This window comes from Neomonachus schauinslandi, chromosome 4 (genome assembly GCF_002201575.2).
Source record: "Neomonachus schauinslandi chromosome 4, ASM220157v2, whole genome shotgun sequence".
Classification (NCBI taxonomy): Eukaryota; Metazoa; Chordata; class Mammalia; order Carnivora; family Phocidae; genus Neomonachus; species Neomonachus schauinslandi.
In genome coordinates this window covers 83,427,841-83,441,252 of record NC_058406.1, presented here as the reverse complement: position 1 = coordinate 83,441,252, position 13,412 = coordinate 83,427,841, and the positions used below count along the sequence as shown (strand labels likewise).

The 13,412-nt window shown below is 36.7% G+C and overlaps 1 protein-coding gene across 2 annotated transcripts in view; it reads right to left on the bottom strand.

Annotated features, from left to right (window-relative positions):
* CDC14A (cell division cycle 14A) overlaps positions 1-13,412 on the bottom strand; it is a 177,862-nt gene that overhangs the window by 29,699 nt on the left and 134,751 nt on the right. For both annotated transcript variants that reach the window (XM_044914081.1, XM_021690005.1), the window contains exon 11: positions 3,226-3,385. In XM_044914081.1, coding sequence (XP_044770016.1) covers positions 3,226-3,385 — 160 coding nt within the window. The remainder of the gene's footprint in view (positions 1-3,225; positions 3,386-13,412) is intronic.

Genomic DNA, 13,412 nt, shown 5'->3' with positions numbered 1-13,412 from the left:
TCCTCACTTAACTCCTTAAGTATCGGCCCCTTAAATAAAGTGTTAATTTTAAATTCCATCTTCTTAAAGCCATTTTTTATAACCCCAATGCATGATGGACCCTTAGGCCCTGGCATGTCTGAGTGAGCACTTATTGCTGGTACTATTTTGTATTTGAGCACAGACTACTCTTGAATAGCTTGGATTATTACCAATTTCATGTCTGTTTTCTTGTTTGTTTTTCTATTAAAAGCCTTCTCCATTCTTTCAAGCTCCAGGCTCCTTCGTAAGCTTTCTCCATTCTTTCAAGCAACATTTACGAAGGCCCTGTGGGCTAGGAATAGGCTCAGGACGAGGGCAGATAGAAGCCTTGATCTTCACAGCGTGTATTGCCGGGCAGGGAAGGAGGTGTTAAGGACCATGGAGGAAAAATACAGTGCAAGGCAGGAGCACAAAGCAGCAAGCCTAACCTAGACCCACAGGATGGGCCAGGTATATTTCATAGTGCCTAGCCTAGCACTGAAGACCAGCTTCAGTCAAGATAAAGCCTCTATTTATAAAAGATTTTTCATGACTCTAAGTAGGCGAAGAGAATTCATTACAGCTGCAGCCTAGTCCATTAATGTGGCCTGAATCCTTCTGGTTAATCTTTTTTGCCTATTCACTCACCTCCTGGGCACTGAAAAACTATATATTCAAACCCTCCCAATCAAGTAATTACAGAGCTTCCAAATAACCAACCCCAGGAAAATCCCTGTAGGCCTAGAAATCAGAAAAATAATTTAGTATCTCATTTTCAATCTGACATTACTTCTAAAAAGAAAAAAAAAAGCAACCTCTAGAAGAATAGTGCCTTTTTGCACTTCCTTTATGTACAAACTAATAAACCCAGAACTTCCATGGGCTTCTATCTTGAACATTGGTATGGAACTTGAAACATATTAAAATCCTTGCAGCATTCTCAACTTATTTTCCCACTTAGAATTCACAAGAACGACAAAGATATCACTACCTCTATTACATTCACTTTTGAGTAAACTAATTCCCCATATTCATGTAACGTTCTGGAGCCAGCACCAGATAAACATAGCAAGAAAAGGGACTAAAAGTGTTATTTACGCAACGCATCACCTAACTATAAAGTAGTCCAAAACCTATATATATGTCACCGTCTGAAGTCTTAACCACGCCATCGTTCTGTGTTATTTCTGAATTCTTGCACTTCTGTGCTCTAATTTCAAAAATCATACCACTTCTGAATGGCTAGAGCTAAAGTAATTAATTTGGCGGTGCAGGGAATAAGAAAGAGGAAGAGAAATAGCCCAATATCTGAATACATGCTTGTATTTAAAACTGACTTATTTTAAATTTCATATTTCATTCTTCAGTGATAAATGTTAATTAGTCTTAAGTTCAACAAATTGAGATCTAAAAAAGTATGAGAACAAAATGTTCTAACTACCAGATGCTCGTTTAATATGGATTATGATATAGAAAACATTATATTTCTATAAGATAAAAATATGTTTTCCAGAGAGATGGATAAATTGTATGTGTATCTTTTCAGAGGTCATAATTCAAAGCACTGTTTACTTGAACAAAATGTGAGAAGGAAATGCTGACCAGAGCAAGAAAAGTACTCTTGCTTAGCTATATTATCACATTAAAATGTCAGTTCAGATCCTTTTGTTTGCTTTGAATAGGCCAGACTACAACACAGAGACAAGAAAAAGTCAACAAAGGCTCTGAACATCAACATGACCTTGGCTAAGATTTACATTTTGTCAGGACAAATGATTCACACAAGTAAACTTAGCCACTTCTTCAGAGGCTGTGCTGGAGTAGAGACCACAGGGTTGAAAAACTGGTTCTTATGGCAGTCTTCATCCTGTGTCCTTGAAGAAAGCCCACTCTCCCTATTGCCAAGCACTCTGGTTATCTTTCTTGGTGAAAGAAACCTGTTTGGCATGTCACTTGTTCCATTTTGGGTTCCCTGAGGGTCAAACGTGAACCACAGTATTTTGCTCAAGACCCTTGTCCAGGTCCAACGGGTCACCGCCTAATAGAATGCAAATCCACACTCGCTGCCTAAATATTTTTTTAAGATTGATTTATTTATTTGAGTTGGGGGAGAGGCAAAGGGAGAGGAAGAGAATCTCAAGCAGACTCCCCACTGAGCAGGGAGCCTGACATGGGGCTCCATCCCACAACCCCTAGATCATGACCTGAGCTGAAACCAAGAGTCGGACGCTTAACTGACTGAGCCACCCAGCCTCCCCGTTGCTTAAATATTTTTAACAGCTCCTTTTGCTCCTTCAGGGATATAAAAATATAACTACAAACCAAGTGCTTAGTTTCACCTCAGGCATACTGTGGTAGAAAGAGCTAAACCAGGAGGGAGACTCCCAGTCTCAAGGTAGTCCCACTACTAAACAACGCCATGACCTTTAGCGAGTCATCGGATTAAGTGGGGCCCCCGGCTTCTGATCCGCACGAGAGGGAAGGAGAACAAATGATTTCAAGCTTGCTTCCAGCTCCAAAAATGCCCATGATCCTACCTGTTGTAAGTCACTTCCATTTTTAGGTTAGCAGGGTATAACAGAAAAAACACAGATTCAGAATCAGATGGATGTGGATTGGAATCACCAAGGTTAGAACTTCCCTGACATTCAATTTCCTTACTATAAAGTAGAGATCATATTGCCTGGGTAATATTGCTGATATTACCTATCACCAGCTAGTTGTAAAGACTAAATGAGACCATAGATGTCAGCCGTTTAATGTGGTTTGTTTAGAGCCTCAATTCAAAAAAAAAAAAGTTGCCCCTAATTATGTTTTCAATTCTGGACTTTAGAAATCAATATGAATTTGAGACTTTCAAAAAACCACTTGTGGCATGTACTGTTTCTTCAATTGTCACATTAATTCTTTCTTCTTTACATCCACTTTCATCTTCAAATAGAAAATTTGCTCTTCTATTTCCTTTTTGTACATAGTCTCCAAACCAGAGTGGTCTCCTTTACAATTGTGCTCCTTAAATTACAGCTTTTTTTTTTTTTAATAATAATTGCTTTCTTTGCTATGGATTCTTGTTTTACAGGTGGATGATTCTACACCTAAAAATATTGGTACTCTCAGCATCTCAGAAAATAGATATTGCTGTGTTTTAAATGTTCAGCTGGGAAACAAAGAAATGCAGAACGTTAGTCCTAAGGAGACATGAAAATCTTCCTGAGGAAAACTCACCTCTCCAAATCTTTCCACGTTTTGTATTTTAGATAAGTTTCCACCAATAGACATATCATCCAAGCTAGAAAGAATTTTATTAATATTTCCTTCACTGGATGGTCTATTTTTCAGCTTGGATCGGAAAATGTCTCCTTGGACCCATAACGATGCCTGTTTTCTGTAAAAAGGAGAGAAAACAAAATAATCTGTAAAATAAATTACTATCATCTCCTTGGAAATATAATATCTTATAGATAAAGAGATTAGCAGATAAACCTTTACAAGTCAGAAAGACTATGAAATCTGAGAATTGTTTTTAAAAGTCATTTTCTTAAAGTTTAAGTTATATGAATTAAATTAGATAAATTATATTAAAGTTCTATGTGAAACACAAATACCTATCTTCCAATATATGTTTATATAACTATACATGAGTTGCCTATTGAGGTTCTTAGATGCTTACAACAACAGCAACAAAAAAGACCGTGAGCCCATTTGTCTTTTACATATGAATTTGAAATCTGTAAGGTATTTCTCAAATAGCAATTTGATATGTCTATAAAAACAGCTGGAGTGAACTGGACTCAAAGAAGTAGGTGAAGAAACTTGAATCAAACAGAGAGAGTACCTAAAAGACTACCAAATCCATAATTGTGTGTGGCAGCATGAAAAAACACAAAACTTTAGAAACCTACTCTTACCACCTAAAAGCAAGGTATATAGAGCCTCAATTACATTATCCTTTAAGAACCAGAAAATGTGCTTCATTTATAAGTTTTCTTTTATCCAATAAGGCACAATTTTAACTGTTTTCAAGGTTACAGGAAAAGAACTTAAGATATGTAAACAAAATGACAGTCTGGGTTTAAAATTTTTATTGTTAGAGTCACCTTCCTGCATTTCTTTTAAGATAAATTACCCATCAGATAGTTTTCATTCTATTCTATGTCATACTGGACAGAATAGAATTAAGCTAAAATTGTGGCTCATCATAAGGAATATCAACATCCAGGGAAATAACAGCATTATCAAGGAGGTGCTACCAATAAGAACACAGATTTATTTTCTGAGGCAATAGAAAGACCAAGGGGTATTTTCTCTCAAAGATTCCAAATAAAATTCAGGCTAAAACACGAGGAGAAAAACAATGACAAAAAATCCTCTCTGAACTGTACTGTCTCATTAGACCCTCAAGAAAGGAATCCACCTTTCCTTTTTAAAAGAGTTTACTCTCAAATCAGAACTTTTGTTTATGATTAAATACTGTTGAAAGTCTTGAAGAAAAGATTAACTTTTACATTATACAGCGAAATTTTACATGTGCAATGCCTCCAACCAAGTGTATCTACCTGGGTATCACCCTATAGATACATACCTGTATACAAGATACAAAAATGCTTATTTCAGCGTTATTTGTAATAAAAAAACTACTGGAGATACCTAATGGACAACCAGCTTATTAACAGTAGATCCATTCTGTGAAATATTATACAGCCAGTAAAAAGCTTGGGATGGACCTCCATGTAGTAATAAAGAAGAGCAGCTATGAAATAAAGCGTTCATGAATGAAAAATATAAGTGACAGAGTGGAAAATACGATCCCATTTTTTGTATAAAAAGAAGTTGTAATTTAACTGGAAGTTCAGTTATCTAGAACATACAGCAACATATTGACCAGTTACTCCCAACAACAAAAGGAAACTTTCACTTTCTATTACATGTCTAGCTGTTTGACTTTTTTAAAACAATGTGCCTCATGTGCTTTTGTAAAAAAAAAAAAGTGATAGATGATAGATAGATAGATAGATAGACAGATAGATAGATAGATAGATCAAAGCAGAACAAAGCTAGCTTTAGTATGGAAAGGAACCTTTAAAGTTGCTTTCATAAAAGATAGCAGACAGCATATCACTGCATTGTTTTAACAACAATATTTATAAATACCTTTAGAAAGAAGTCAATTTACTAAGTGCCCAAAGATTAACAGTTTGGGATGAGACTAGATGGTTGGGAGGCTTTCTTTTTTTTTAAATATAATATCCTACTCCACTTTCAAATAAGAGGTGTTTTTTTCTTTTAATTTTTGCTCACTTTTCAGTATTTTCCAAATAAAACAAAAGGAAAAAGGAATACCTTTAGATCCTATTTCAAGACATATAGTATAGAGGCTCTAGATATAAAATATGTTGTCCACATATAAGACTAACTTAACACTTCAAGCATTGTTCTAAAATTGGAATTCATTTAAATTATTTTAAGAAATTTCCAGCATGTTAAACGGATTAAATTTTAAAACAAAAACCAGTGAAATTTTAAAGATATGAATAAAGACTCCAGAAATCTACACACACCAGTTCACTAGGGAGTGTGGCAGTATCTGCCTTCTATTATGGCAGAAGGTACTTTTTGGAAGCAAACCACTGAGGAATATTTTCTGAGCTTAAGATATATAAATCAATGGGGTTACCCTAATCACTGAGTCACTTTCAATTTTTCTATACCAACCAAAAAATGTATTCATAAAGAAACTTAAATTTTGCTTCCTTTGTGAAAACCTTCATAAAACCATGGTATAGCCTCCCTGCTACCTTGCATTTTCAGAAATCCTTGCTTTAATTTTTTATTCCTCCAGATTTTTTCCACTTAATGCTACACCCAGCATAACTCTTTCTCTGACGGCTGACTCTTATATCCTTCCAAAATAGTAATAAACAAACAGCATAGTCCTTGACACAGTATGAACAATTCAAAAGAAAACTGTTAAATTCATAAATGACTACCTTGAGCTTCTGGTCAAAAAATCAGTAATAAAGAACTACTATTTCACAGGGAGAGAAGACTCACCTCTGCCACAGATAGTAAGAAATTCAGATAAATGAAACATACGGAAAGGATAGGGATATACAGATAAAAGACAGAATTCCTGTCCCTCAAAAGTTCCCAGTTACATATAAGAAAAACGAACAACTAAAATCCAATGGCCCTATGACCTAGATCTGCCCTTAACTCAACCTGAAAGAATCAGAGATAAGGTCCCTGAGAATTCAAAATTATCTAGAAAGATTAGCAGAATTTAGCCAGCAAAGAGTTTTCCGAAAGCAAAGAAACAACCTGGGCTTGAAGGAATAGTGCTATCAAAGAACCCAGCACGTTTGGGAAACTGGGCTGTTTGATTTGGCTGCAGCAGAGGTTATGACAGAAGCAGCAACCAGCCCATGATGGACCCTACACGACATGCTAAGGAATTTAGATCTGAGAATTGAAAAAAAAATCCCGATTCCAAAATGTTATAAAATGAGAACTCTGATAGGGCTGCCAACCTAAAGATGGAAATTACGAAGTGACACCTTTCGCTTGCTTGGTTTCAAAGACTCCATCTGTCCCATCCCTGGAAAGACTTGATTTGAACCTGAATATTAAAGATGAATAAGGTGTCAAAGCTGATTTGTGTGTTGCTAAGTGATGCTCTACAAAAGTGCTTCTTAAGAAAAAGCAGCACTTCACACAAATCCCTTTTTTATTGACAACAGGAACCTCACTGGCTTTTATTGTGGGGTCTATTACTCCTTAAAAGCCTCATCTCAGACAGAAGAAGTAAAACGTGTATTTTTAAGTATTTAGCATTTAAAAATCAAATCCTATGAAGCTCACACACCAGCTCAGAGTAAATCCTCCAGTAACGTTGTGGATTTTCTAAGACAGCATGAGATTACTAACCCTCTGCCAAAAGAACATGTGCTTTGAAATAACAGAAAGAGATCCGTCTTGATTTAAACAGAGCCTTTTGAGAGACGTTGCCAGTGTTGGGGGTCAAGTGTTTTTGGCCGAGTCCTGGCCCTGGGTTAATTAGGCCTGAGACATAAGAAAATAATTAACTTGGCTTCATTATAAGCCAAGCCACAGCCTTCACAAGTCTTTTTAAAAATCTGTTTTGAGGGGCGCCTCGGTGGCTCAGGCCAGGCTCAGGCGGTTAAGCATCTTACTCTTGATTTCGGATCAGGTCATGATCTTGGGGTCATGAGACAGAGCCCCATGACAGGCTCCTCGCTCAGCTGGGGGGAGGGGAGGGAATCAGCTTGAGAGTCTCTCTCCCTCTCTCTGTGCCCCTCCCCCCACTCAGTTGCATTGTTACAGGTGTTTCTGGTTTTGAATTCAGAACACAGTGATCGTCACGTGCAGCTTCTTCTGTTTGTAGCTGACCTCTTCTTCCTCACATCCTTGAGTCCAAACTAAGCCTATCTCCCCACCACTTTAACTCTCTGTCTTCATCTTCATCACTTCTTCCATCCTAGACGCTTATTTGTCCAGTACCCTGACCTCAGTGTCCATCCAAAGCCACCATTTGGTGCTTCTATATAGAAACCCAGCCCGTGTTCTAGCTCGAGGTAGGCCTACTTTAGCTGTGACTGGGGCACCAGCCTGCCTTGCATGCCTCCTACCCTACTGCCCCATGCTATTATGGAAACAGAAATAGTTCCCAGTCGAAAGAACAGGACTAATAAAATGATCTAACTTGATATCAAAGGAAGATAGACCAGAAAGCAGTACCCAAGGTTCAGGAGGTGGAAAGGAGACAGGTATTCAAGGAGTTCTACTCATACTTTGGTACAAATGGAAGATTTACTAGGAAGATGTTTAGACAGAGAACTTGAGGGTAGAAGGGAAGGTTCTTCATTCTGAAACATACAAGAAAATGTAGCTGGAAGAGAAAAAATGAGTTAGAGAATTCTCAAAGCTAGTTCTAGTTTAGGTATAGACCTAAACAGTCAGAAGCTGACTCAGTGGTATCATGCCAAAATATAAACTTTACAACTAAACCTGATGCATTATTGCTTACAAGACATTCTTTTTCCACCTCTAACCCTTTTCACACTAGAAATGAAACAAAAACCGTTCAATCTCCTATCTTTAGTAACTGTCATGAGTATTTCAGGGCAAATTTCTGATGTCACCATTGCCCACAATTCTTATATATACCATATCCTTAATATTGGAACCCACATTAGAATTTCATTTTTGCTTAGCCAATAGATTCGATACAACTGACAGCCAATAAATGAATAAAATGATGGAACAGTAAATACTGAAGAGCAATTCAGAGGTTTATAAATGAGTGTTACTGCAAAAAATGTGACTGTCAAATAGTGCAAGCTCGAACCTATGCAATGCGCTTGTTATTCTTATAAGTAAACCACGATATTGTCTATGGTTATTTTAAATTCCGGTTTATAATAGTTCAGGTTTTAATTTCTGTATTCTAAGAAAGATAAATTCTTAAATCTTTAAAATAGATTATAAAAAATCCTAATACATATTCCTTGAACTACTACATGTATCTAAAAAAAAAATACAAAAAATAAACAGTAGGAATCAATTATAATTAAAAACTCAAGCCATTGGGGCGCCTGGGTGGCTCAGTCATTAGGCATCTGCCTTTGGCTCAGGTCATGATCCCGGGGTTCTGGGATCAAGCCCCACATTGGGCTCCCTGCTCGGCAGGAAGCTTGCTTCTCCCTCTCCCACTCCCCCTCCTTGTGTTCCTGCTCTTGCTATCTCTCTCTCTGTCAAATAAATAAATAAAATCTTAAAAAAAAAACCTCAGGCCATTATTGTTAGACATTTTCAAGAATTCTTCCATATTCCTGAACAGGTTTTCCTCATCTTATTTTTGGTAATTTCCTAAAATAAAAAGCAATGGTTTAACTACTAATTTCTGATGTTGCTCATTCCAATTGTGAAACTTACCAAATGCTGAAAGTACCAAATTGAATGTAGCATAAGTGATATTTACAGGGTAAGAATGACCCATGGACCCTTGTTATACAATGTGGTTGGGGGACCAGAAGCATCATATCACCTGGAAGCTTATTAGAAATGCAGAATCTCAAGTCCCATCCTAGACCTAGTGAACCAGAAACTGCATTTAATAAGATCCCCAAGTGATTCTTACACATTTTAGTATTTAAGAAGTACTACAGATAACTGAAGGCTTACAACTAAATTAGATGTTGACAAATATCCAACTGACTGGAAATTGATGAAAATATCTATGATAATAAAGCAGAAAGGGGGAATTTTTGATTTAGGAATTTAGGAATAAAAAAAGAATCCAACCACAAAATTGTTGATCCCTTAAAGATGACTTTATTCAAAATGGAAGCTCTACTTTACAAAGACAGGGTCCAGATTTAGGCTTTATGTGAGTTCTGTGTCAAGAGGAAACTTAAAAGTAAAAAGAACTTCCATGCTCATGGGTTGGAAGAATTAATACTGAAATGTTGATACCACCCAAAGCAATCTACACACTCAGTGCAATCCCTATCAAGATTCCAATGACATCTTTCACAGAAATAAAACAAACAATCCTAAAATTTGTATGGAACCCGCAAAAGATCCCAAATAGCCAAAACAATCCTGAAAACGAACAAATCTGGAGGCATCACACTTCCTGATTTCAAACTATATTACAAAGCTAAAATGATCAAAACAGTATGGTAAGGTCATAAAAGCAGACATAGATCAGTGAAACAAAATAGAGAGCCCAGAAATAAACCCACACATATAAGATAATTTATAACAAAGGAGCCAAGAATACACAATGGGGAAAGGACAGTCTCTTCAATAAATGGTTTTGGGAACACTGGGCAGCCATATACAAAAGAATGAAACTGGACCACTATCTTACACCATACACAAAAGTCAACTCAAAATGAATTAAAGAACTGAACATCAGACCTACAGCCATAAAACCCTCAGAAGGAAACACGGGCAATAAGCTCCTTGATATCAGCTGTGGCAGTGAGTTTTTGGTTCTGACATCAAAAGCAAAGGCAACAAAAACAAAAATAAACAAGTGGGACTATATCAAACTAAAAAGCTTCTGTGCAGCAAAGTAAACCTTCAACAAAATGAAAAGGCAGCTTACCAAATGGGAGAAAATATTTACAAATCATATGGCTGAAAGGGATTAATACTCATAATATATAAAGAACTCACACAACTCAATAGCAAAAAAACAATCAGATTAAAAAATGGGCAGAGGATCTGAATAGGCATTTTCCTAAAGACATACAGATGGCAACAAATACATGAAAAGGTGCTCACCATCACTAATTATCAGGGAAATATAAATCAAAATGACAATGAGATATCATTTTACACCTGCCAGAATAGCTATTATCAAAACAAACAAACAAACAAACAAGAAATAGCAAGTGGTGGAGAGACTGTGGAGAAAAGGAAACCTTTGTGCACTGTTGTTTGGCATGTAAATTGGTGCAGCCATTATGGGAAACAGTATGGAATTTCATCAAAGAATTTTAAATAGGGTTACCATATGATCCAGCAATTCCACTTCTGCATGAAACGAAAACAATAATTTGAAAAAATATATACACTGCTATGTTCATTGCAACATTATTTACAACAGCAAAGACATGTTAGCAACCTAAGTGTCCATTAATAGATGAACGAATAAAGTGTGAATACACACACACACAATCTGATACATAAATCACATAAATACATAAAAAATATAACATAAATACATAAAGAATATTAGTCAGCCATAAAAAAGAAGGAAATCTTACCAATAGCAACAACATGGATGGAACTTGCGGGCATTGTGCTAAGTGAAATAAGCCAGAAAGAGAAAGACAAACACCATGTGATCTCACTTATATATGAATTCTAAAGAAAGAGAATTCACAGATAAAGAGAACAGATTAGGAGCAAGATGGAGGAGGGGTAGGAGATCTAAATTTCATCTGGTCCCAGGAATTCAGCTCGATAGTTATCAAACCATTCTGAACACCTACAAACTCAAAAGGCAATCGAAGAAAAGAATAGCAGCAATTCTATGAACAGAAAAGTCATCACTTTCTGGAAAATCTCTCTGATTTGTTTAGTGCATATTTTTCTGGGGTTGTTGTTACCCTTTCAGCATTTTGTTCTCTCATTCATCTATTCTCCTCTGGATAAAATGACAAGACAGAAAAACTCACCTCAAAAAAAAGATCAAGAGGCAGTACTTACTGCCAGGGACCTAATCAATACAGACATTAGCAAGATGTTGGAACTAGAGTTCAGAATGACGGTTATAAAGATACTAGCTGGGCTTCAAAAAAGCATAGAGGATACTAGAGAATCCCTTTCTGGAGAAATAAAAGAACTAAAGTCTAACCAAGTCGAAATCAAATAGGCTATTAATGAGGGGCAATCAAAAATGGAGGCTCACGGTATTATGCTAAGCAAAATAAGTCAATCAGAGAAAGACAAGTATCATATGATCTCACTGATATGAGGAATTTGAGAAACAAGACAGAGGATCATAGGGAAAGGGAGGGAAAAATGAAACAAGATGAAACCAGAGAGGGAGACAAACCATAAGAGACTCTTAATCTCAGGAAACAAACTAAGGGTTGCTGGAGTGGAGGGGGGTGGGATGGATGGGGTGGCTGGGTGATGGACATTGGGGAGGGTAAGTACTATGGTGAGCTCTGTGAATTGTGTAAGACTGATGAATCACAGACCTGTACCCTGAAACAAATAATATCTTATATGTTAAAAAAAAAATTTTTTTTTTTAAATGGAGGCTCTAACTGCTAGGATAAATGAGGCAGAAGAGAGAATTAGTGATAGAGAAGAACAAATGAGGGAGAATAAAGAAGCTGAGAAAAACAGAGATAAACTACTGGATCACGAGGACAAAATTCAAGAGATAAGTGATACCATAAGACAAAACAATATTAGAATAATTGGGATCCCAGAAGAAGAAGAAAGAGAGAAGGGGGCAGAAGGTATATTGGAGCAAATTATAGCAGGGAACTTCCCTAATTTGGGAAAGGAATCAGGCATCAAACTCCAGGAGGCAAAGAGAACCCCCCTCAAAATCAATAAAAATAGGTCAACACCCTGACATCTAATAGTAAAACTTACAAGTCTCAGAGACAAAGAGAAAATTCTGAAAGCAGCTCGGGACAAGAGGTCTGTAACCTACAATGGTAGAAACATTAGATTGGCAGCAGACCTATCCACAGAGACTGGCAGGCCAGAAAGGACTGGCATGCTATATTCAGAGCACTAAACAAGAAAAGTATGCAGCCAAGAATACTATATCCAGCTAGGCTGTCATTGAAAATAGAAGGAGTGATAAAAAGCTTCCAAGACAAACAAACACTAAAAGAATTTGCTAAGACCAAACCAGCCCTACAAGAAATATTGAAAGGGGTCCTCTAAGCAAAGAGAGAGCCTAAAAGTAACATAGACCAGAAAGGAACAGAGACAATATACAATAACAGTCACCTTACAGGCAATACAATGGCGCTAAATTCATATTTTTCAATAGTTACACTGAATGTAAATGGGCTAAATGCCCCAATCAAGACACAGGGTATCAGATTGGATAAAAAAAAAACAAGACCTGGCATCAAATTGCTGTCTGTAAGAGACTCATTTTAGACCCAAAGACACCTCCAGATTTAAAGTGAGGGAGTGGAAAACCATTTACCATGCTAATGGATATCAAAAGAAAACTGGGGTGGCAATCCTTCTATCAGACCAATTAGATTTTAAACCAAAGACTATAATAAGAGATGAAGAAGGACACTATACCATACTCAAAGGGTCTATCCAATAAGAAGATCTAACAATTGTAAATATCTATGCCCCTAAAATGGGAGCAGCCAATTATATAAGCCAATTAATAACAAAATCAAAGAAACACATCAACAGTAATATAATATTAGGGGACTTTAACACCCCCCTCACTGAAATGGACAGATCATCTAAGCAAAAGATCAACAAGGAAATAGAGGCTTTAAATGACACACTGGACCAGATGGACTTCACAGATATATTCAGAACATTCTATCCCAAAGCAACAGAATACGCATTCTTCTCTAGTGCCCATGGAACATTCTTCAGAATAGATCACATCCTGGATCACAAATCAGGTCTCAACCGGTACCAAAAGATTGGGATCATTCCCTGTATATTTTCGGACCATGATGCTTTGAAACTAGAACTCAATCACAAGAGGAAAGTTAGAAAGGACGCAAATACATGGAGGCTAAAAAGCATCCTACTAAAGAATGAATGGGTCAACCAGGAAATTAAAGAAGAATTTTAAAAATTCATGGAAACAAACAAAAATGAAAAGACAACTGTTCAAAATCTTTGGATGCAGAAAAGGCGGTCCTAAGAGG